At 46.9% G+C, this 26,053-nt stretch overlaps 1 protein-coding gene across 1 annotated transcript; it reads left to right on the top strand.

Annotated features, from left to right (window-relative positions):
• LOC141977159 (natural killer cell receptor 2B4-like) lies at window positions 1-25,822 on the top strand. Its single transcript, XM_074938491.1, is given in 10 exon segments — window positions 1-87; window positions 12,292-12,612; window positions 12,702-12,998; window positions 15,643-15,669; window positions 16,041-16,151; window positions 16,694-16,767; window positions 20,524-20,593; window positions 22,107-22,138; window positions 23,617-23,676; window positions 24,653-25,822. Coding segments are annotated over 10 exon segments (1,122 nt in total). The 5' UTR covers window positions 1-38; the 3' UTR covers window positions 24,734-25,822.
• The last annotated feature ends 231 nt before the right edge of the window (window positions 25,823-26,053 follow it).

Genomic DNA, 26,053 nt, shown 5'->3' with positions numbered 1-26,053 from the left:
CGACCGGTGCAGCTGATTCTCTCTTCTGGAACCAGATCATGAGGGTCTCCTTGTGTCTGCTGCTTTTCTGTGTGGTACATGGTGGAGGTACGCGGTGTTAATTTTTACAGCAGGTTCGAGGGAACCCTGTTAACTCACTAGTCATGTCACCAAGTCTGTGCAACAGACAGGAGGGGGGGCTACATGGCTCAAGAGCTCAGTTGTAGTCTGAAGAACTCTTCACCTTGAGGTTGCCAGCTTGGTGGCCATGCAATAAGCTTGGGGGGGGGGGTCTCAGTCCCAAACGGACAAAACAGCCACTGAAACTGGGTCTGGTTATCTCCCCTTGTTGGCACCTCAGCAGAACAGTCAAGGGCCAAAGGCACGGCTCCCCTCCCTCAGCCCCAGAGCAGGAGGGGGGAAATGGACGGTGAGGGGGAAGAGGGTCTGGTCTTTTAGCTTGATGATGGAGCAGTGCAAAGGGAACGGGAGTGCAGGCAAAAAACTGGCCCTTTGCATCTTAATTTTCTTTATAGCGCTGCAATGAACCATGGGGATAATTACACAGCAGCACCCGGGCAAAGAGCAAATTGTGGGCGTTGACTTTAATCCCATTCTCAAGGGTGATAGAAAGAGAATCTATTATACATCTATAACAATTCCAGAAGCGTGTCCTCAGGTGGGGTAAATCAGCATAGCTGTATTTACTTCAGTGGAATGGTGCCGATTTACATGCGGGGAGAATCTGGCCTCTTGGTTTAGCTAAGCTCTGCCGTGGGCTTGAAACGCACCATTTGCAAACACGTATATAGAAAAAAAGCTACCTGAATGTTTGCAAACAGCAGCTAATCCGAAGGTGCACCCAGGCTCATTCAAAACTGCGAGTTGAGTTTGGCAAGTTGTTTGCGCTTCGGGTTTCACACCATTGAAACAGCTCTGCAGTGGAATAACCGACCTGAATTGCACAGAGAGAACTTTCTTAAACTCTGGGGACAACGCTGGTGATAAAGTCACTGGCCTAAATCCTCCCAAGTGACAAGTGATTGGGATGTTTCAATTTCTAGAGGCCTTCAAGGGATCTGTCCTGAGCAAGCATCCTCTGAAACCCAGCTCCCTTTGAGGGGTCTCGAGTCGGGCACCCACAAACGGAGACGCCAGGGATAGCCCCTCACTCTTAAAATTCAGGCTGATTCGTATCATGCTGTAAGCTCACCTGGGGCTCTGCACATCATTTTGTGTCATGGCTGCTGAGGGGAACGTTTTCAAAAGCACCTAAATCCCACTGGCTTTCCATAAGACGTAAGGACCAGATTTTCAAAGCTGTTTAGGTGCCTAAAGATGCAGAGAGGTGCCTAGAAGAATTTTCAAAATCACCCTGGCGCCTAACTCACATAGGCACTTAGGTGCTTTTGAAAATCCCACTAGGGCACCTCAGCACCTATGGGAGTTAGATGCCTAGGGGGACTTTCAAAGTCATCGTGGTACATAGCTGTATCTTTAGGTGCCTAAATATTTTGGAGATATGGCCCTAAGTGCCTAAGTCACTTTTGAAAATGGGACCTAGGTTCCTAACTCACTTGAATGCTTTGGAAAATGTTACTCTGAGTCTATTTGTGTTGCAACATTTTTGGAAAATTCTGCCTTTGGTTCTAGCTCCCCCTTGAAACGAGGCTGTCTGTAGGCTCCTAGGGCCCTGTTTACCCATCTGGGATAATGCCGATTTACTTCAAGAGCGAGCTGCGGCCAGTGCTTTATACTCTGGGGTGATTTGGGTGGGTGGGCTGGCAAAAGATAGGCTGCAGGCATGGCTCCAAAGTGGGCTGATCTCTGAAGACCGGGTGGCGTAGCAGGCTGGTATGGGACCGCAGAACCTTTCCCTGGTTCAGATCTGGTGCAGGTCTGTAATGACGGACAGGTATCATCAGCTGGAAGCTGTTTGGTGGGCTGCACCGTAGGAGACGCTCTCAGCCCACTTCTCAGAGTCCACATCACAGGGTTGTGCCGCAGTCCTCGTAGAGGGACCAAAGAGAGCCTGCAAACTCCACCATCCCTCTCACTGCTTCAGGCTGATCCCATTAGGGCAGGTCTGTGGGGGAGCATGGGTCGAGCTTGCATTACCCCTGCTGAATCAGTTCTGTGGAAGCCTGTTTGATAGTCCTTCCATCGGATCAGGGCCTGGATTAGCAGAGGATTTGGCAAATGGTTCGAGTGAACAGATGTGGTTTATACAACACCCTGTCAGCCAATTCCTGCTCCCAGTAACACCAGTGTGAATGTTGCATTGGATTTACATCAGTGTAAATAGGAGCAGAATTCAGCCCAGTGTCTCTGTAATGTGTGTCTGTTACTTTTTCTGCACCAGGGTGCACGCTTGGGGCTGTGCAGGCAAATCAAAATGCCTTACGTTCTCTGAGCCAAAGAGTTTAGTTACTAAAGTGGAGAGCCTCAGCTGGGGCCAACTAAAATCACCTGAGGGATTTCCATGGAGCTGTGTCGACTGACACCCGCTGAGGATCTGGCCCTTAAAATACTAGACACAACACGAGGGAGAAGAAGAACAGGATAATCGAGGAAGGGGAGCAAGACTGCAAAGATAAGATCTTGCGGTTACAATGGTTAGTTGTGTCCAGTACATATGGTACCTAGTATACATGCTGTACGTAGTATACATACACAGGGCACGGAGGCTCAATTCTCCTCTCATTTCCACCAGTTTTGCACTAGTCCGACTTCCCAGGGGTTGCTCCCGATTCACACTGGTTTCAATGAGAAGCAAATCAGGCTGGATGTGATCCTCAGCAGCTGTTAATCCATTGCAGCCAGCGGTGCTATGCCAATTTACACCAGCTGAGGATCTGACCCACTGTCTTTAATCTGGTGTGTATGTGAGTGTGTGTGTGGCGGGGGGGGGGAGGGAGGAGAAATAAATCTAAAAAAGAACTGTTCAGTCCCAGAAACAGGACATGTTTCTAAAAAGCCATGATTGGAAAGGGTTAACTATAGCCTGGCAAGGCAGCCCTTCCTCAGGTGATGAGCCCTTAGGGAAGCAGCCAGGATTAACAGAGGATCTGGCAAAAGATTAGACCAGAACCTTACTTGAAAACTGAATTCCCACTGGCCTGGCTGTTCACACCATCACACAAGTGGCAATTAAACAGCAATGGGTTGGGTTAGGGTGGCCCCATGGGTAGGGCCCTACCAAATTCATGGTCCATTTGGGTCAATTTCACGGTCATAAGATTTTTAAAAATCGTAAATTTCATGATTTCAGCTATTTAAATCTGAAATTTCACGGTGTTGTCGGGGCCCTGACTCAGAAAGGAGTTGTGGGGGGGGGGTCACAAGGTTATTGTAGGGGGGGTCGCGGTACGGCTACCCTGACTTCTGCGCTGGTGCTGGTGGTGGCCCTGCCTTCAGAGCTGGGCGGCCGGAGAGCTGCAGTTCCTGGCCAGGAGCCCAGCTCTGAGGGCAGGGCGGCTGCCAGCAGCAGTGCAGAAGTAGGGACAGCACGGTAGGGTATGGCCCCCCTTCCTTCTGTGCGGCTCCCTTCGGAGCTGGGGCCTTGGTCAGCAGCCCTCACTCTCTGCCGAGCTTTTAAGGCAGCACAGAAGTAAGGGTGGCAATACTGTGACTCCCCCCCCCCCCAAATAATCTTGTGACCCTCCCTTGCAACTCCCTTTTGGGTCAGGACCCCCAGTTTGAGAAACCCTGGTCTCCCCTGTGAAATTTGGGCAGAAGATAAATGTTCAACCTGGAGAAATGCAACTAATATATCTAGGGTGTTAACAAGAATCCTAACCCACTAAATGTCATTAGTACTGGGTTTCCTTACGAACAAAGATCAATAGAATTGTGGACCGTACAAGAAGGTTTCTTAAAGTGGCAGCAAAGAGGGTCTCAGATTGTCGTGTCTAACAATTGGGAATATCCCTTTAAATCCAGGGGTCCAGTGGCGTTGAAGAAATTCATCTTCCCCTTCCTTCCTTTCTCAGTCATTGTGGATAGCAGCCATTTCCCCCCTGTCAATCAGGCCTGTAACCTAAGCATCATCTTCAACTCTGCAGATCGTCACATCCAGCCTGGGTCTGAATCTCACTGATTCTTCCCATCAATAGGGCCCTACCAAATTCACGGTCCATTCTGGTCAATTTCACAGACATAGGATTTTTTAAAACATAAAATTCATGATTTCAGATATTTCAATCTGAAATTTCATGGTGTTGTAACTGTAGGGATCCTGACCCAAAATGGGGTTGTGGGAGGGTCGCCAGGTTATTGTAGGGGGGGTCGCGGTACTGCCACCCTTACTTCTGCGCTGCTGGTGATGGCGCTGCCTTCAGAGCTGGGCGGTTGGAGAGCGGCGAACGCAGCCAGTGGGAGCTGCGATCGGCCGAACCCGCGGACGCTGCGGGTAAACAAACCGGCCCGGCTCGCCAGCGGTTTTCCTTGACGGGCCGCGTGCCAAAGGTTGCCGATCCCTGCTCTATATAAATCCATGGTACGCCCACATCTTAACTACTTTGTGCAGATGTGGTCGCCCCATCTCAAAAAAGATATATTGGAATTGGAAAAGGTTCAGAAAAGCACAACAAAAATGTTTAGGGGTATGGAACGGCTTCCGTACGAGGAGAGATTAATAAGACTGGGACTTTTCAGCTGGGCAAAGAGACGGCTAAGGGGAGGTACATGAAATTGCAAGCCCATTAGCAAGAATTTTTAATGAATCTGTAAACTCAGGGGTTATACCATATGAGTGGAGAATTGCTAACACAGTTCCTATTTTTAAGAAAGGGAAAAAAAGTGATCCGGTTAACTACAGGCCTGTTAGTTTGCCATCTGTAGTATGCATGGTCTTGGAAAAAAATTTGAAGGCGAAAGTAGTTAAGGAAATTGAGGTCAGTGGTAATTGGGACAAAATACAACATGGTTTTACAAAAGGTAGATCGTTCCAAACCAATCTGATCTCCTTCTTTGAGAAGGTAACAGATTTTTTAGACAAAGGAAACGCAGTGGATCTAATTTACCTTGATTTCAGCTAGGCATTTGATACGGTTCCACATGGGGAATTATTAGCTAAATTGGAAAAGATGGGGATCAATGTGAAAATTGAAAGGTGGATAAGGAACTGGTTAAAGGGGAGACTACAACAGGTCATACTGAAAGGTGAACTGTCAGGCTGGAAGGAGGTTACTAGTAGAGTTCCTCAAGGATCGGTTTTGGGACCAATCTTATTTAATCTTTTTATTACTGACCTTGGAACAAAAAGCGGGAATGTGCTAATAAAGTTTGCGGATGACACAAAGCTGGGAGGTATTGCCAACACAGAGAAGGACCGGGACATCATACAGGAAGATCTGGATGACCTAGTAAACTGGAGTAATAGTAATAGGATGAAATTTAAAAGTGAAAAGTGCAAGGTCATGCATTTAGGGATTAATAACAAGAATTCTTGTTATAAGCTGGGGCACATCACTTGGAAGTAACAGAGGAGGAGAAAGACCTCAGAGTATTGGTTGTTCACAGGATGACTATGAGCCGCCAATGTGATATGGCCGTGAAAAAAGCTAATGCGGTCTTGGGATGCATCAGGCGAGGTATTTCCAGTAGAGATAAGGAGGTGTTAGTACCGTTATACAAGGCACTGGTGAGACCTCATCTGGAATATTGTGTGCAGTTCTGGTCTCCCATGTTTAAGAAGGATGAACTCAAACTGGACAAGGTACAGAGAAGGGCTACTAGGATGATCCGGGGAATGGAAAACCTGTCTTATGAAAGGAGACTCAAGGAGCTTGGCTTGTTTAGCCTAAACAAAAGAAGGCTGAGGGGAGATACGATTGCTCTCTATAAATATATCTTAGGCGTAAATACCAGGGAGGGAGAGGAATTATTTAAGCTCAGTACCAATGTGGACACAAGAACAAATGGATATAAATTGGCCATCAGGAAGTTTAGACTTGAAATTAGATGAAGGTTTCTAACCATCGGAGGAGTGAAGTTCTGGAACAGCCTTCCAAGGGGAGCAGTGGGGGCAAAAGACATATCTTGCTTCAAGACTAAGTTTGATAAGTTTGTGGAGGAGATGTTATGATGGGATAGCCTAATTGTGGCAATTAATTGATCTTTGACTATTAGCGGTAAATATGCCCAATGGCCTGTGATGTGATATTAGATCGGGTGGGATCTGAATTACTACAGAGAATTCTTTCTTGGGTGTCTGGCTGGTGAGTCTTGCTCACATGCTCAGGGTCTAGCTGATCGCCATATTTGGGGTCGGGAAGGAATTTTTGCAGATTGGAAGAGGCCCTGGGGGGTTTTCGCCTTCCTCTGCAGCGTGGGGCACGGGTCACTTGCTGCAGGATTCTCTGCACCTTGAAGTCTTTAAACCACGATTTGAGGACTTCAATAGCTCAGACACAGGTTAGGGGTTTGTTACAGGAGTGGGTGGGTGAGATTCGGTGGCCTGTGCTGTGCAGGAGGTCAGACTAGATGATCATAATGGTCCCTTCTTACCTTAAAGTCTATGATTCTAGGTATGATTGAGGTCTATAAAATTATGGACTGGTGTAGAGAAACTAGATAAGGAAGTGTTGTTTACTCCTTCTCATAAAACAAGAACTAGGGGTCACAAAATGAAATGAATAGGCAGCAGGTTTAAAACAAATAAAGGGAAGTATTTCTTCACCCAACGCACAGTCAACCGTGGAACTCCTTGCCAGAGGATGTTGTGAAGGCCAAGACCATAACAGGGTTAAAAAAAGAACTAGATAAACTCATGGAGGCTGTTAGCCAGGATGGGCAGGGATGGTGTCCCTAGCCTCTGTTTGCCAGAAGCTGGGACTGGGCGACAGGGGATGGATCACTTGATGGTTCCCTGTTCTGTTCATTCCCTCTGGGGTATCTGGCATGGACCACTGTCAGAAGACAGGATACTGGGCTAGATGGACCTTTGGTCTGACCCAGTAGGGCCATTCTTATGTTCTTATGGGTTGATGCAAAGCAAAATATTTTTCCCCGTTGTGTTTAGTTTTTGGGTGTTTTGCTCTTTTAAAAAAAAAAAAGAAAATCAAGGTAAATTTCATTTTGAAAATGCCTCAATGAACCAGTTTGACGCTTTTAACTTTTACCCCCTTTTTTGACCAAAACTATTTGCCAAATTCGACCCACGACAAAAAGTCAAAATCTTGAAAGTTTTGCAAACAGCAAACCAAAACAAGAAAGTTGGTTTGGGTCAATCAGAATGCTTTGTTCTGATAGCTTTGAAATGTTTTATTTTCAATTTTGACCAATTTTTATACTATAATTACCTTAAGTTTTGAAACAAAAAGTTTTTTTGAACCAGGGAACCAAAATGTTTCATTTTGTCAAAATAGGGTGCAACAATGTAAAAAACTTACTTTTTCAAATTGAGAAATTTGTCAAAACCACCACTTTCCCGTGAACAGAATGGATTTGACAAAGTGACATTTTTTTAAATGGGAAAATGTCTTGTTGCAAAATTCCCAACCAACTCTGCTAGAAACTTCTATTTTTTGCAAACTGGAAGGGGGGATTCTCACCTAATCACATGATTCCGGGAGCTGGGGCTTGAACGAAAACACTAACTATCATGAGTTTCATGAAAAATTCCAAGAGCTGGCAATGCTGCAAATTACCCTGTCTTTCACTGCGAGCTACCCTGTCTTAGCACATTTGTCAAAGTATTCTAGTCCGACTCCAGGCAATGAGCTATTTAGTTCCTCTGAAACCTCCAGGATTGGGGCCCTGTTGTGCTGTATGAAAAGATTTTTAAAAAGACAGACCCTGCCCCTGAAAGCTTCCAGTCTTGTCTATCCTCTTTCTCCAGTGGGTATTTGGGTATTTTTTTCTTTGTAAGTGGCACAAATCCTGCATTGAACTCCATTAGTGTTGACTTCTGCACCTCCGGAGTGACTCCCTGCAGTCAGGAAAATGCCACCTGAGTACAGGGTTCGAGCAGAACCTGACATGGGATAGGACCCATAGGACTGAAATACATCTCTCTTCTGCAGTGGAAAGAGGACTCTGGAAAGCTGTATTGGCTGAAAGAAACCCACAGGTGATACTTGTCACGCTGTCTGGAGTGGCTCACGACTGTCAATGCTAACTTCAGGGCAGACTGTAAAGAACCAGGGCACAAACGCCAACTGGTTGTGGGTTCTATACTTAGATTTCACCAACCAAGTAACACATGTCAACTCCTCAGGCCCTAGAGCAACCTTAATAGGGAGTCCCAGACGGTCCCCTTGGGCACTCTGAACTATCTTGCCACACAGGCACACCTGCCTCTGTGATGGGTGGTCTGGTCTCTTACACTAAAAGTCACAGCAATATTCAGGTCACTTACCCTAAGTCAACCCAAAGACAACACGTGTAACCAACGCTGTAACGACCTAACTAAAGGTTTGCTAACTAGGCAAAAGAAATGAGAGTTATTGACAAGGCTAAAGCAGGTGAACATACACAAAGGGTAATAGAAGCGTCTGCAATAAGCAAACTTGTACGTCCTTTAGGGCTAACCCAAGCCAAGCAGCTCGGCGGATCTCTCACTTATGTGTAGGAATCTTTGCCGCTCAGAGTCCAGACAGCATAAAGAGATCAATTTCTTCTAAACAGGCATTTTTACTCCCTTCCCCCAGCATTCAAACTGTGATGGGACGTGTGGGCTTGCACACGTCTCCTCTTCAGGGGTGTGGGGGAAGCAAAATTAACAAAGGCTTTTATCCACAGTGGTTTGTCTGATGTCTGTAGACCTTGTGGTGGTGGGGAGGAGAGAACCCTGCCTGTGGTAAACGAGCAGTTGACATTTAATATTGTTTCTCTCCTGACTGTGGGGGATCTCCAGTCTCAGCAAACTTAGAGTTACAGAGCAAACACTGAACATCACCTTATGGCATGGGAGGCAGATATTATAAGTAGGATTAATACATGCTGCGTCCTACAGGCATTCCATAAAGTCTGGACACATTCTTCTGACTCTGCTATCGATGGTAATAACATTAACACACAGGTGAGCCAGGCGAGTTTCCTGCTCTGCATTTGTCAGCGTTCAGGGAGGCCTAGGGCATGAGCTGGCACCTGGTCTGCCAGTGTCACAAGACACTATCAGCAGTGAATGAGATAGGCGCAGCAAGGGGCAAGCAAGCTGATGTGCTTTGGGGATGCATATGCAGAAGTATCAGGTCATGGAATGGAGAGGTGATTGTGTGTTGCTCGGTTGCTAGAATATGCGGTTCATTGTTGGATCATTCAGTACAGGAGAGTTTACAAACTGAAGGGAATTCACAGATAAGCAGCACAAATTATCCAGGGGCCAGAAAAGCTCATTTGTGAGGAGAGCTTAAAAGAGCTAAATATGTAGGGCCCGAGTTTCATTTTCACGAAGGTCTCTTTATATCATGCTGGCCACGTTAAAGGGGCCGTAAGTAGATGTAAATTACAGTCGCTCCCATTTTAAGGCTGCTTTACTCTGGCAGAGGGGAGTAAAGGGGCCTTAGGGTAAATGAGCAACAGGCCCATAGCTGTGTGCTATCCATGGATAGGGCAGTGGAGTGGGAGCGAGTGAGAGCAGATCTTCATCTGGTGTAAACTGACATAGCTCCATTGCCTGCAATGGGGCTGTGTTTTCTGATTGACACCAGCTGGGGATCTGCCCCACTTCCCCCCTTCCAGGTTCTGTTCCCAGCTCCGCAACGATGCATACTGTCAGTCACTTCCCTGCTCCGTGCCTCAATTTCCCCACCTGTAAAATGAGGATAATGACGCTGACCCACTTTTGCAAAGTGCTTTGAGATCAATGGATGAAAAGCCCTGTTATGAAAAACGGGTTCTTATTTATTACAATATTCAGTTTCTTAAAGAGTAAACCTAAGTTTTGGTGTCATACTGAGCATGGGACAATACTTATTCTAGCTTCTTTCTTTTGATTGTGTTCATGTAATTCAACCTTGTCCTTGTGGCTATTTATGTAAAAGTGTGTGGGGAAGAGAGGGCAGGGGGCTGCCAATAGGATTGTCCTGGAGTCTTCAGGAATTCAAGATTAATCTTTAATTAAAGATTGTCATGTGGTGAAACCTTCAAGAAAAATGTCCAACCCCAGGAATACCTTCAACCCCAATTGGCAACTCTAGTGTTAAAGCTAACACTGACTCCGCTCTGTTTTGGAGAATGCTGTCTCAGGGAGACACTCAACCTGTGAGTTGAATGCAGCTCAGGCTGTCTGCTGAGCAGAAGACGCACAAAGGTGTTAGCACAGACCACAGTGTTATTCTAAACTCGGCCGGATCGAGGCAGTGGCTAAGTGTGTGATTCTCTGTACAGTGGCCAGCCCTGCATCCTGTGGGTTGAAGTGAGACCTCACTTCCACGTAGACCCCTTGCTAGGCTGCTGTATGGGAGGCTCAGTCCTCTATGCGACTAAGTCACCATGAGTCTGCTGGAAACGGGCAGCTGAGGTTTCTCCCTCTTTCAGGGGAAATCTTGGGTGAGTAAAGCCAGTGTAAGGAGTGTGTCAGGGAGGACTGGGAAAGGGGCATGCCAGGTGCAGGAGGGGGTGGGGCAGAGCCCACAAAGCTCCAACAGATGCTTGGTGGCACAGGGTAAGTTAGAGCAGCCCTGAAGCTGGTCTAAGTTACACCAGGGACCGTTCCAGTCTCTGGGATGCCCAAGATAAGCAGAGTGGAAGGGTCCCATGTACCCACCTGCCCCCACAGCTGAGCCAAATAGAAACTGAGCACAGCTGAGGACTGAAGACCAGAATCTTATTACGCTCTCAGGCAGCGTAAAGGGGCCTCGGTGTGAATGAGACTCAGGCCCTCTGTGTCCTGCTGTGGCTGCCTGCGCCACGGGAAGTGGGTCTAGGAGGAAAGCGTCTGTAACAACGGCGCTGTCCTCGCACCGGGCACAGCAGCTTCTGCCCTGCACCTTGGTGGGTGCTGCTGGAAGAGGGAGGCTGGGCTCGATGGGCCAATGATCTGCCCGAGTGAGGAAGCTCCAGTCCCAGGAATCCTGCTCACCCCAGCGGCTTCCTCTACTTCCCCCCTGACAGCAGCTGTGAGGGGAAAGAGGGAAGCTGTTTCACAGGCCCATTTGCACACGCCTGTCCCTCCTCTGAGGGTCTCTAGAGCAGCTTACATGCGCTGCTGGCTCGGAGACAATGGCACCTACTTAACCACACACAGGAAAAGGCAGATGAGCAGAAAATACTCACGCTCTTGGGGGTTATTTTTCAAGAGCTTTTCAGTTTGGCGCTTTGCAGAAGCTGCTAGCGTCCAGGGGCTGCTCCGGGGCTGGTGTGAAAAGAGAGCGTGGGGCTCCATGCAGCTTCTGGTGGAAAGGGGTCCAAGCTACAGTCCGTAAGGCCATCCCACTTGGCACTGTCATCTAAATGCTAATGAATGAAAGCTCATTTCCCAACCTGGGTGACCGACTGAAGAAAGAATCCAGGGCCCGGATGAGCCAGGGAGACTGAAAGTCTAGCCAGGAGTATCAGTGATGATATTCTGGTAGTCCCCAGGGGCCATCATGTGTGGCTGAGTGGATAGAACATTGGGTTGGTATTCAGCAGACCTGAGTGCTTATTTCTAGTTCTCCTGCTGAGTGATCCTGGGCAAGCCACTTCCCTTCCCCATGCCTCAGTTTCCCCAGCTGTAAAATGGGGCTAATGAAACTGACCTCCTTTGTAAAGCATGTTGAGATGTACTGATAAGAGCCAGGGGTTATTAACATGTGGGATGCTGCACATACGCAGTCCCTGCCCCATAGACCTTACACTTTAAATAGACAAGACAGAGATTGGAAGGAAAGAGTAGCCCCACTTTTAGGAGGGAAACTGAAGCACAGATACGTGAAGCGACTTGCCCCAGGTCACCCCTGGAATCTGTGGCTGAGCTGGCCACACTGAACCCAGGTGTCCTGAGGCCTGGCTCAGTGCCTTAGCCACAAGCCCATTCCACCTCTCCAAGAAGCGTGAGACAGTGGAATGGATGGGGCTTTGGATCAGCGTCCCCAGGGACGTGGTGGAAACCCCTTTGCCCACGACAGTGAAAAGTGGGGTGGAGCAAGGATTGAACTGGCCATTGGGGCTGACCCCACCCTGGTGCAGGTCAGTGCTGATGCAGCCGCTCTGTGGTTTAATAGAGGACTCCAAGCTGATCAGTTCAGCACCATTCACCAGCACTAAATTCCACCCACCTAAGCCAGGCCAGGAAGTGATCCTGTTTTAGCCCATGTTTCCCTGACAAGCTTGGGACCCAGTTAACCCTTCACTCACGTGCTCTTTGTACTTTTTAACCTCCAGGTTGCAAAGAAATGGAAGTGGCCGCAATTGACAGGGAAGCCGTCCAGTTACAGCCAGTGAAATTGCCGGACCCTTGGGCAGAAATCACCTGGAAGGTCACACTAGACTCAGCAGAGACGTATCGGCTTGTAACATTTAATAAAAAGGAACTCCATGACCTTGGGTCAGCCCCACATTTTATCAAAAGAGTCACTTTCCACCCTGAGAACCTCTCACTGCAGATCGATCCCGTTAACAAGTCGGACAGTGGCGTCTATACCTTGGAAGTTGACCCTGGAGGAGGCCGAGTCAACATCACAAAGTTCCGTGTCTCTGTGTTCGGTGAGTAGCAAAGATCACGTTTTCCCCAGTGTGTGTCACTGACGGCAGCCACCTTCCTCAGCATCTCTCACCAGGGTCTCTCCTTTCAGACCGAGTCCGGCAGCCAAACCTCACGGTGCTCTCTGCCCACCAGGAGCTCGGCCAGTGCAACATTATCTTGTCCTGCTCGGTGCCTGGCGCTGACAGAGTCACCTACAGCTGGTCCCAAGGCATGTCCCGGATCCCGTCTGACAGGGACCATCAGCTCCCTGGGCACCAATCCCTGCTGCACTTTGTGATTAATGCAGACAGCAGTGACGTCTTCTACCGATGTAATGCTAGTAACCGAGCCAGCTGGGATGCAGACACTGTAGATGTCAAACCATTGTGCAACTCCCCAGCCACAGGTAAATATATGTGTGGATTTATTGTCTTCTGCAACTTAGCATTTGAAATGCATGGGCCTCTGGGTCTGGGGGCAGCCAGAGCTCTGGTGGCTAGTCGCATAGGTTTCAGTGATCCTGGTGTGTTTCCACTAGTGCGGATCTTGCTCTCTTTGACTAATAGGTCTTATATAGCATGTTCCAGCTGTAAATCTCCAAGCACTTCACAAAAGAGGGCAGTATCATCACCCTCATCTTACAAATGGGGAAACTGAGGCACAGAGCAGTGATGTGACTTGCCCACCTTCACATGGGGCAGCTGGGAAGTGAGATAGGGATTTTGGGATCGGTAGAGCTCTCTGGGAAACATTTCTCCTCCCTCCCCGAACATGGAGAAAATTTACACAAAATAACAAAATTGTTTCAATCTAAATTTTCCACACAACATTCATCAATAAACCAAAACCCAAAAATTTTTGGCCCATATTTTTTGATTTTGGGGTTTTTTTCCACACAAAACTCAAAATTTTCCACCGGAAGCAGATGCTCTTCATGAAAATATTTTATATAACCAAAAAAAAGAAAAAAAGCAATTTTCGGTCAAAACACACGTGAAGGAAAATTTTTGACCAGCCCTTTAGCCAGGATTGGGATTTTCAAAGAAGCCTGTGTAAATCCAGCACAGAGGGGCCTGTGTTCGAAACAGTTTAGAACAGGGTAAAGCTCGTCTGCGAAGGCAACAGGTTTTTGGGGCTGGTCCAAGCCCATGGAAGTTCCTCCTGCGGGATTTAAGACCCACCACAAACCTCACACTACCTTCTGTTCCCAGTGCAAGGGGCACACGGTCTATACATGTTTGCAAGTAAAACCACTGGCTAGGGAAAAGGATCTGGGGGTTACAGTGGATCACAAATTGAATGAGTCAACAATGTGATGCCGTTACCAAAAGGGCTAATATCATTCTGGAGTGTATTAACAGGAGCGTAGTATGTAAGACACGAGAAGTAATTGTCCCACTCTTCTGATCATTGGTGAGGCCTCATCTGGAGTCCTGTGTACTGGTCTGGGCACCACATTTTAAGAAAGATGGGGACAAATTGCAGAGAGTTCAGAGGAGAGCAACAAAAATGACAAAAGATTAAAAAAACCAGACCTGTGAGGAAAGATTAAGAAACACCGGGCTCGTTTAGTCTTGAGAAAAGATGGAGGGGGAGGGGGGACTGACAGCAGTCTTTAAATATGTGAAGGGCTGTTATAAAGAGGACTGTGATCAATTGTTCTCCATAGGACAAGAAACAATGGGCTTAATCTGCAGCAGGGGAGGTTTAGGTTAGATATTAGGAGACACTTTCTAGCTCTAAGGGTAGATAAGCTCTGGAACAGGCTTCCAGGGAGGTTGTGAAATCCCCATCACTGGAGGTTTTTAAGAACAGGCTGGACAAAATCCTGTCAGGGCTGGTCTGGATTTATTTGGTCCTGCCTCAACGCAGGGGGCTGGATTTTATGACCTCTCAATGTTCCTTCCAGCCTGACATTGCTGGGATTCTAGGATTCAAATAGCTCATCCCAGTAAAGGGATAGGCAGGGATACACCTGCCATTTCAGATGTCAGCGCTCCGAGTCCCGGCGAAGGAGGGTTGAGCTGGTTAAGTAATAGGATGGCAGACCTCAGGAAAACCAGTGGTGCTGTTCAAGGGAACAGACTTGCTGTTATTCCTCTTGATTATGAGCTCTTCAGGAAGTGCCTCTTTGCTATAATGATGCTTGCAGTCGCACCTACAAAGCCTCCGTGGAACAAAACAAAACACAATTGAAAGTTTCCTCCCAAATGAAATTAAAATTTTAAAAGTTGCATTTTATGTCGATCAAAACATTTTATTTCAATCAGATGAGAACATTGTGTTCCTATTTGACCTTTTCAACTTTTAAAAAAAAATAGCAGAAATGTGTTTCAGAATGAAAAGCCAAACATTTCATTCTGAAAATGGCATGTTTTGACATCAGAGGAAAAATGAAGCCTTTTGATAAAATTTCACTGAAATCCATGGTGTTTTTTTCAAAACATGACTTTTTTTTGGTCAAACCCTTTCAATGAAACATTTGTGACCCACTCTAGTCGCAAGTATTGTAGTGGGTGATGTCCCTATAGAACTAGAAGTGAGGGAAAGAGAACTGATTGGCCAGCCAAACCGGCAATCATCCAGAGAAACAGGGGAGGGACTTCCTTTCTTTGCAATGAACTCTGGGTAGGAAAACCCTTTATAAAACTCCTGACTTCCTCTGAGCAAGAGAGTGAGAGTTGTAGGGCTGATGAAGAAATGTCACCTTACCTGGAGGAACCTGGCCTGTGTAAGACATAGTGGGGAGTATTTTGAGTGAGTAAACAGGCTGATGTCAAAAAGTCTATTTTGTTGGGTTTTGGTTTTTTTATTTAAAAATTTTGGTGGTTTTTGTTTTATTTTTTGCTAAAAGTCTCTGAATTGGGCCCCGGTGATCAGCTTGGACAGCCTTGCTGCTGCATGTGGCCAGTAGCATGCTAAGAATCTGAGTGGTATGTGTATGAGAACATCCGTAGAAGGCGTTACGGATGGTTATCTGCTGTAGCCTGGTGTTGCAAGCTCTTGTGATTTTGTTGCAAGTCTTATGACCTTAAGCATTTTCAATGAAGCCCCAACTCCTAGAGTCAGGTGACAAGGTGAGACCCTCAGCTTTCATTTTTTAAAAAAGTAAGTTTCTAGCCATCAATGGGTTTGGGAGACAAACCTGAAAATATGACCCAAGTGAACCCGAAAGGATTGGAAGCCAGAGGGCAAAATAAAAAAAACCTAACAACATGGATTTTGTAACCCAAACTCATGATTTTATTGAATATCAGCGGTTGGCAATATTTCTCAGCAGTCTGTTGGGCTCTGTGACAATTGGTCTAGCATTTACCAAAGCATCTACTGCCCATTAACTAACCCATCATAAAAATGCTATAAAGTAGGGTGGAGAATAAGGGTCAGGAAAGGCTCTGGCATTCTGCAGTGTAATGAGAACTCAGCTTTTCACCTCTCTCTCTTACAGACTTTTTTCAGAAAGTCCCACTGTGGGCAACTGTTGCTGCAGGGCTGGGGCTGCTGCTTCTGCTCACGATGCTCACCCTCATCTTCCTCTGCAAGCATCGGAAGAAGCGAAGTAAGTGGTTAAAAGGACGCTCATCCAGTAGAGGAACGTCACCTTCAGGTCATGAAAGCAGGTTAACATGAGGACCACATACGGATGGCGGAGAGCTGTCTCTGCACCGTCAGTCATCCCTGCTGACACTTGTGTTACACTGGAGGTCAGGCTAGATGGTCACACTGGTCCTCTGACTCCATTTTGGACTGAAAATCTATGAATCAGACACTGGCCCTGTAAACCCATAGTAACCCCCTGAAACTGCCTCGTGTCTATAGGTTTTTTTTTTTTTTTTTTTTAAAAACACTCGTCCTGATTTACTGCACTGCAGCCAGACCCTGGGGTAGGAGGCCAAGAGTCTTAGAGGAAATGCTAATATCACTGGGACCAGGGTGGGTGGCTCTGGGAAACATCAGGGCTGAGGGTGATCTGTTAGTGGCAAGCTGCCCACACCCTGTGCAACCCTGAGCAGAGGACTTTGCCTGGGGTAACTTTCACCCTGTGAGAATGGGATGTGATGGGGTCTCTTGCACAAGTCGCTTTGTTCTGTCTCTTCAAAGGTTCCTGCAAAGACGGTGACCCACCCCTCACCCTCTACGAGGAAGTGGAGGACTCCCGCACCAGAAGACACGCTGTGAGTCCCGAGGGAATACCTTTGTTTTCCGCCTTTGTAGGCAAGGCCAGAGCAGTGCTGTTACAGCTCACCTGGCTTAATGATGGCAAAGGCTGAAATCTTTCACAGAGAGTGAGTCTCATGGAGCGCCACCCTGCTTTGGCAGAAAGAAGGAATATCGCTGACAGCCTTCCCACCTAGATCAGATAGAAAACCGTCCCTAGGAACATGGGAATTGCCAGACTGGATCAGACCCAGGCCTGTCTGGTCCAGTATCACCTCTGCGAAAGTGGCCAGCACCAGATGCCTCTGGAAGAGGAAAGAACCCTTCTCTAGGCAGGTGTGGGATAACTTGCTATCAAGGAAGGCCTCATTTTCATCACTAATAGTCCGAGATTGGTTTAAGCCCTGAAGAGTGAGGTTTTTATCCCTTCCAAAGTTCTGTTTGCATTAATTTTTATAACTCTGAATATCCTTGTTCTCCATATAAATGTCTGCCAACCCTCTTTGACTCTTACCAGCTTCTTGGCCTCAATGACATACTGTGGCAGTGAGTTCCACAGTATAATTATGCATTAATTGAAAAACTAGTTCCTTTTATTGGCTTTGAATGTGTCACCTTTTGCTGTCATTGAGCATCCCCGTCTCAACACAAGCACAAGGAGAACAGAGACTTCTGAGCGAATGCCCTAGAAAGCCCCACGTAATAATACGTGTGGCAGGTTGGATCCCCCGTCCAGGATGCCACCTGATGTACTGGGATCTCACTGAGCCTGCCTGCTCCACTAGCCTGGGCTCCCTCTCTCTGTTTTGCTGAGTTAGGCTCTCCGGCCTCTGGCAGCGCCATACACAGGTAGGGGTGCATGAGCTGTAGAATTGCACCGTCTGCAAACAGCTCTCTATGAGAAGACTCAGCTAGGAAATTGCCCAGGACTCAAGTGCAGCTCCCCCCTGGAAAGTACACCCAGAATAATATTGTCTTTCTCTCTAGAGAAATCTAGACAATGTAAGCTCATAAATTCACCCCCTCCCTCAATGTGGAGAAAGATATGCACAGCTTTCCTCCCTCCCCCCAGATATGAATTGCACAAACTGGATTTTTTGAATAAGTTCCAAAATCCAGTTTCTGCAATTCATATCTGGGGGGAGGGAAGCTGTGCATATCTTCCTCCACATTGAGGGAGGGGGTGAATTTGAGCTTACAATTTACCTGTTATAGTTTATACACCGTAAGTGATTATAAGAAGCTCACTTCTTGTGTTTTTGTTTGCTCAGTAATCTAAGATCTTAAAGAGACAGGTTTCAAGAAGTAATTTCTCACCCTAAATGTCCTTTTAGGAAAGTTGCAGAGTTCCTGGAGCTTAGAGTTGCGGTTATTTCTCTTTACAGACTGGACCCCTGTCTTAGTCTGGACTCAGCCCTTGCCTTTCCCTCAGCTCAGTTCCTTGGTCTCTTCAGATACTTTCACCAGTCTTTCTTCTTGGGCAGGAAGGCAATGGAGAAGAGTCCTGTTTGCCTTAATTCCCAGCCGTAAATAGAATTTACATAAGGCGGGAAGCCTTTGTTTCCAGTGGAAAAGTACCAGCAGTATCCAAGGTGGCACTTTACCAGATGACATTATCACCTGATCTTGCAGTGTCAAAGCAACCATGAAACCAGGTTTATTTGCAATGTCCAAAGGAAGGAACTCCTGGAAGATGGGGATCCACATCTTTGAAGACTCAGTGTCTTTTTCCTAATAGCCCATTAAGGCTGATTGCTTATTGTCTGGGTGTCTCCAAGTATAACCACAGTTATAATTGTTACATAGTTAATATTCCTAGCTCCATATAGAGAAATGTTACATGCATACAAATTGTATAATCACATTCAGTAAATTATAACCTTTCCAATGATATCTTACATGAGCCATCTTGCAAAAACAACGAGGAGTCTTGTGCCACAAGACAATGTCAATGGGACAATCCACCCTGATTGAATCATTGGCCCTCCCACTTGGTAAGGCAACTCCCATCTTTTCTTGTGCTGTATATTTATGCCTGCCTAATGTAATTTTCACTCCATACATCTGAAGAAGTGGGTCATAACCCACGAAAGCTTATGCTCTAATAAATTTGTTAGTTTTTTAAGGTGCCACAAGACTCCTCATTGTTTTTGCTGAAACAGACTAACACGGCTACCCCTCTGAAACTTGCATAAAATTTATCTTAATTATGTCATTCATATCCTAAGCATATTTTTCTGTAAAGAATATGGAGCATCCTGGCACCATACGTAACTTAGCACTTCTGTTGCTGCCTTTTACCTGTGGATTACAAAGCACTTTTATGAAGTCAGGTCAACATAATCACCCCCATTTTATGTATGGGGAAACTGAGGCACAGAGTGGGGGAAGTGACTTGTTCAGGGTCAAAGCTGAGCATGAAACCTGGGTCTCCTGATTCCCACTCCAGTGCCATTTTCACTGGACTGTGTATCCAGTTGGGGTGACTATAATTTACCTGAAGTTTTGAATGCCATGCTCCACCCCAGAGGGGGCTGCCTTGCAGTGGTGTGGGAAGTAAACCCTGTGTATAGTGTAAACATAGCTTTGCAGTCCTGCATGATAGAAGTGCTATAGAAATACGCTTGTAAGATTTGAAATAAGAAATATATTTTCCAGATAGGTCAATGGAACGTCTATCAACATGCAGGATTCATTCATAACCACCTGCTGCCACCTTCTGGCCAGTTTAGAGCATAGCTGCTCCCTTTCTGATCCTCTGCTGCCCCCTGGAACTCATTTCATCTCACTCTTTTGGAGCCTGCCGCAGACTTAAAATACTTTCCCTGTATTCGTCTCGTCTTTCCTGTTTTGTTACATTTCACTTCTGTGCATTTCTTGGATAAGTGGAGCTACTGTCAGATGAGCAATGGGGGTTTTTCAAAATAAAAGTACAGGTATTTAATGTATAAAAGCAGCATAAAAACAGAGGTAACATTGTTGGTTAATGTGTATATGCACCGCTGTCCTCTACTGACTGGAATCAGAACTCACCTGTGTCATAGGCCCTGTACTGCTATTTGCTAATGGGGATTTCCCTTTAGCTCAGGTTTCAACGACGAGGACTCTGAGCTCTATCCCTGCTGTCACTGAGACGTTCTGGGTGACCACAGATTTGTAAGAGTGATCGCTGAAGGCCTGACCAAATAAGTAAATGTGCTGCTTTGTTCCAAACAAGCTGTAGGTGATGAAGCTGCCCCTCCCCAGGGGGAATGGCCAGACTGAACCTTGTGGTCTGGAGGGCATGTTTGTCTGTGGAAAGGTTCTCATGACTTGAGGCCACAGAGGGGACTCTTCACACTGTATGTCTTAGCTTTGTGAGTTTAGCTTTAAGGAGAGATGGGATCCAATGCTTTATGAAACCCCAAAGAGATTAATTCTGCCACATTCTCGCCATCCACTTCTCTTGTATCTGTTTTTAAAAAAAGCTGATCAAGTTTTTTTGGCGTGACTTCTTCTTTGCAGTCCCCCAGCGCTGGTTGTCATTCATGGGTCCATCATCCTCTAGCAACCTGAGTCAGAGCTCATTGAAGTGGGTGGAATGGTTCCTGTTAATTTCATTGCACCTTGGATCTGGCCCCAAAGGATGGTTGAATTTTATTCTCTCAGCAGTTGAGCCAGTGATCCTGATTGAAGAGACAGGAAGGCAATTAAGTCCCTTATTTTTTTTCCCGTGACTAAGATATTTAAACCAACCTGGTTGTTTGTTTTTTTTTTTTTTTTCTCCTGTACAGAATGGAAATGCACAGGGAAGAACTGTAGGAAACACCATCTACGCTGAGATCAACTGCAACCTGAAAGTAAGCGCCCAGTGGTCCTCCCAACCCAAGTTCACTCTACTGCTTTCAAACCATAGGTTTTGTTTTACATCAAGCTACTCCCTGTGCAGATGTATGGATGAAAGGAGACACCTCTTAGGCCTGTGGGACCAGATCCTCTATTGGTGTAAACTGACATCGCTCCATTAACAATTTACACTAGCCGAGGATCTGGCCAATGGTTCTTGAAGAATCATAGCAATGCCATGCTGGAAGGGCCCTTGAGAAGTCATCAAGTCCAGCCTCCTGCACTGAGCCAGGACCAAGTAACCTGAGACCATCCCTTGTCCAACCTCTTCTGAAAAACCTCCAGTGACAGTGGATTCCACAACCTCCTTCGGAAACCTATTCCAGAGCTCAATTCCCCTGAGAGTTCAGAAAGTTTTTCCTACTAGCTAACCTGTTGTCTGATTTGTTGAGTGGTTACTGATGATATTGACTTAAGAATTTCCAGCTGATCACTGATTAGATTTGAGGTTTGAAAGGTTCCAGTCCTGGTATCAACACAAGAGAATGAAGTTCAGTGTCTGGCTGGGAACCTGGACATGCACAATGATCGCGCTCACCTGAATGTTCCTACCCTCAAACATCCACAGCTGGTTTCTGTTCCTATTCCTCGGGTTCCCTGATCTCACTTTACACCCCAAATCCCCTAAACACAACGTTATCAGTTCCCCAATAACTCATGCTCAGGCTCAGAGGCCTCCAAGCCTTACGCTAACTACTTAAGGGAAATATCTCACAGGTGTAGACCTGTAGGTTCCTCATATCACTGTTCCATAAAATACCTTCAGGATAGTTCTATGAGCTAGAGACTGGAATCTCCCTTGCTGCCGATTAAGCCTGTTACTACTTGGCCTACCTTCAGTGGACATGGAGAACCATTGACCCTGTCCTCTCTATAACAGCCCTTAACAGATTTGAAGACTTATCAGGTCCCTTCTTTTCTCAAGACTAATCCTGCCTAGCTTTTTAACCTTTCATAGGCTCCTCCCTGCTTGGTCATCTGCAGATTTTATAAGCACGCTCTCCACTCCCTTATCCAAATCACTAAGGAAAATATTGAATAGTACTAGGCCCAGGACTGGCCCCTGTGGGCCCCCCGTCCAATTTTGACAGTAAACCATTGATAACCATTGATTACCTTCAATCCATAACATTTTTGCTCTGTTCAAGTTCTAATTTAACTGTACTTTCTTTCCTTGAACAGCCCTTGATAAAGGGCTGTATTCTAGTGGTTTGTGCTAGTCACTGGGATACCTAGTCTTGAATCTCAGCTCTCCAGCTGACTCACTGGGTGAATGAAGTGTTCTGAGACCTAACGACCAGAAGCACTACATTATTATTAGTACAGGGATCATTGGGTCAGGTCCTCGGCAGGTGTACATTTTGCATAGCTCCACTGAAATCAATAGTACTATGCTGACCTACGCCAGCTGGGCCCTTTGTCCATCATTTGCTCTTCACTGATGTTGATTGTCTTGACTTTCCCCAGCCAGCAGACTTTACGGTGTATGCTGCTGTCCAGAGGGTGAGTATGTCTTGCTATGGTGGTAGCCATATCTGGGCAAGCCACAGTGAATAGCCGTATTGGGTTCTGAAAAGGTTTTCATCCTACGTAGCTGGGCCCGCTAATGTGTGAAGGGTAAACTTTCAAGGGGCTTGGCAGGATTTCCCATCCATGTTAATGGGAGTTGGCAGCGTTGTTGTAACCCCGTCGGTCCCAGGATATATGAGATGGGGTGGGGGAGGCCATCTCTTTTATTGGACCAACCTCCACTGGTGGAAGAGATGAGCTTCCGAGCTCCTCTTCAGGAGCAGGTCTGGGGATGCCCATCAGTGTGCAAGCTAAATACAGTTTGGGGCGGATTGTTAAGCATAAGGGGTCAGGCATGTTGTAGGAGGCCCCCTGAAATGGAGCGGGCAAATAGGGTGAGTTCGTTATACAAAAGGGGTTCGAAGGGTCAGCAGGCAGGTGTGTGTTACACATTGTTGACCTGGACTGGAGCATTGCATGATTTGCACCTTTATGCTGTGGTTTACAAAGGGCCCTAAGGGAGTTAGACACCTGTGGTGAGATTTTTCAAAAGGTATTTAGGTACCTAATGATACAGATAGGTGGCTAGTAGGTGTCTAAGCTTTTGAAAATCCCATCTGCATTTTTAGGCTCCTAAATACCTTTGAAAATCCGGCCCAAACTTCCATTGACTTAGGCCCATTTGAAAATCCAAGTTGTAAAGGTTGGAGGGCAACATTTTCAAAGGCACCTAATGACTTTGATGGTCCCCATTGGGACTTGTGCTACTGACGTTAATGGTGAAGTCCTGCCCCTTCTGAAGTCAATGGAGCCAGGATTTCACCCCATCCTCTCACCTTGACGGCTTGGCTAGGTCCCACTGCCAGTCGATGGGAGTCCTGCTCCTACGTTAGGTAGGTGCTTTTGAAAATCCCAGAGTCTAACACACAACGCCCAGCTCAGGGTCTGCCCGTCGGTGGTGGAGGGATCGTTTTGTCCACATGCAATCCCCGGATGGCCCCACAGCAGCAGCTACGTAGCTATTGATAACATGGCCCCTTAGCCAGTCCTGTGCATGGAGGTGGCAGAACAGGAGTCGGGTCTGAGGTGAGCACGCAGCTGTTTGGTGGACTTGGCCTACAGATCTCCACCAGCCTGGAAGGGGTCCCAGGGGAAGCACTCAGCACTTGGCAGGATCTGGCCCTTTGCATGTCTGGCTTTGCTTTGCCATTCTGCACCCTGCAGCCCCATCCAACAGGGGCATGAACTGTGCTATTTAGGCTCCTGTCCCTTTGGAGTGTTACCCTTCCTGGTGGAATAAGGGTCAAAGCCCTTTGCAGCCCTCGTTCCCTGATGGCTTGACGAATAGCAAGGCAGATTGATTGCCGAGTAACAAATGTTCGCACGTGTCCTTGCCAGAGCATCTCAGGGAAGCTGGGATTTATTGCCTGGCTTATGGATGCCATAACCAACCATGTCACTCTGCTTCACAGCCTTCTTCTGTTAAGAAGAAGAAAATCAATCGGTCCTTGATCTCGACCATCTACATGGAGGTAACGGGTGTGCTGCTCCGATCCTGCCACATTGAATCCCTGTGGTGCTCGAGGGACAATGAGCCCTACCAGCAGCTGAATGTTCCCTCCCCCACCAGAGCTAAGAGTGGCCACTAACCTCACGGCAAAATGCCGGATTCGTCCCTGTGACCTCATTCCCTGTGGTGGTGAGGGAGGGAGTGTTTACCCCTCCTCCAGCTCTTCAAAGGGAAAGAAAGAGGAAAATTCCACATAGGTGTGGGCCAAATTCCCTGCTGGTGTAAACGAGCTGTAATTCCATTACATCTGCTGTCACCCTGGTTTCAGTGGGCTCAGATTCTTACCTGGTAAAAATAGATGCAGTCCATGTTGACTTATGCCAGCTGAAGAGCTGGCCCCATATGTATGTTTCTCCTGTTTGGGGCCTGATTCTTCCACTGCTGGGCATGAGCAGCTTCCACTCGCTCCGCTGACAGCGACTCCCCTCCGGCTGCTGCTCCATTTCAAAGCAGCGCGAGGCGGGCCTGCTCGCGCAGAGCCGGCGCAGTCTGACCCTGTTCTGTCGAAGGAACCTCGGAAGCTGCTATTCCCTGCAGCCTGTTCTCCAGGGCTCTGTCCCTTCCTCCAAGCAAGCCAGCTAATGTAGGCTAACGCTCGCAGCAAGGGTCTGTCTTTGGCTTCAAAAGCATTGCTGAACAGCCTGCTAATTATATAGTGAGTGGCACGAGAACAGAATCACCTGCTTGCCGCTAGATAGCAATGAACATCTTTGTTAAAATTCAGGGCCAGGGTCCCCACCTGCTGCACCTCAGCTCCAGTTTCCTTTTCACAGATCTGCTGGGCTCATCTCCCATCCAAACACTGTCCTGGTCGTTCCCCATCAGTGTTTGATTTTCGATGTGGCTAATTTCCTTATGAAAATTCTTATCCCGGTTTGTGTATGTAATGTGATTTTCCTGTTGTTGACGTACATTCAAGGTGGTTGGCTTTCTTGTAGGTTCAAGAAGCCCCTTCCAGACCCAGGCGTCCTCAAATGCTGCGCTCATCTTCACCTAATCCTGGGCATCTGTATTCCTAGCTTCCGCAGCCCCTCGCGGCAGGACACCATCTTCCTTTCCTTAAAGGCCTTTTCCTCTTGGAGCGAGCTCCTTGCTGATGGACAGACCTCGACCTGTGCAGATGAGCACAGCTTTGATCCGAGCTGCTTGGATGCACAAGACTTGGGGGGTTTCCTCCTTGCGCTCAGAGCAGAAGTATCACAATAACAGTGTCTTAGAATCATAGAATAACAGAGTTGGAAGGGACCTCTGGAGGCCATCTAGTCCAACCCCCTGCCCAGAGCAGGACCAATCCCAACTAAATCATCCCAGCCAGGGCTTTGTCAAGCCTGACCTTAAAAACCCCTAAGGAAGGGGACTGCACCACCTCCCTAGGTAACGCATTCCAGTGTTTCACCACCCTCCTTCATTCGTATCATGCAGTCCCAGGCCAAACCGTGAAGGCTCATGGAAAACAAATATACAGAGGGAGCAGAGATCAGATACCGGAACTTTTCTTTCATTGGGAAAGGTTGTTTGAGAAGGTTTGATGTGGAAAGATGGTTGGTTTGGGGGTATTTTATTTTATTTCGTTAATTTCAACGGGTTCAACACTCCTGTGCAGTTTGCACGCAGAGATGTGTAGAGATTTAACTGTATAAGCAATGGGTATTGTGGGTTAATTTGCTTAATAGCTTATTTATAGCTTTAAAATATAGCTAAGCAGGAGAGATGTAGGGTGTAACTCACCCTAATGCTAGTGTAAATCAGGAGTAACTCCACTGAAGTCAACTGGACCAAATACTCTGTTGGTGTAAATCAACTGAGCTCCAAGTTACTTATCCTGGTTTGACACAGCTGTGAGAGGAGATTCAGCCCCTACTCTTCGGGGAGGTATCTAAGGGGCAGGGAATGGCACTGGAATTTGATGTTCTAAGTTTTGGTGACTGAGTTGTATAAGAGCCCAGACCCAGGTCTCGCGTCATCCTGAGGAAGATGATGACTATTACCAATTGTTTTATTTTATAGCGGGGAGCCCAGTGTCTTGTTAGAGTGAGCAAGAGTCAAAGTGACTAGAAACAAAAGTGAAAATGACCAGCCAAGTTTGTCCTGGCTGAGGGAAATGCAAACCGGCAGAATAGAGAGAATCAAGAAGAAGTTTTGAACCTTCCAGTGACTTCCCACACTTGCAGAGGTAGTGGCTTTGGTGGGCTGCTCTTAATGATCTGAATCCTGGGTCAGGATATTCCCCTCCAGTTGCACCCTGTGAAGCATGAATTGGAATCACTAACAGGAAGCTGTATTGAGAGCCCTTGCCATGCCTGCTACAAGAAATAAGTTCAGCGAGGCTGGGGAAATTG

Source organism: Natator depressus, chromosome 24 (genome assembly GCF_965152275.1).
Source record: "Natator depressus isolate rNatDep1 chromosome 24, rNatDep2.hap1, whole genome shotgun sequence".
In the NCBI taxonomy this organism is placed as follows: domain Eukaryota; kingdom Metazoa; phylum Chordata; order Testudines; family Cheloniidae; genus Natator; species Natator depressus.
The sequence above is the reverse complement of the archived record's forward strand: the minus strand, read 5'-3'. Positions and strand labels throughout refer to the sequence as shown.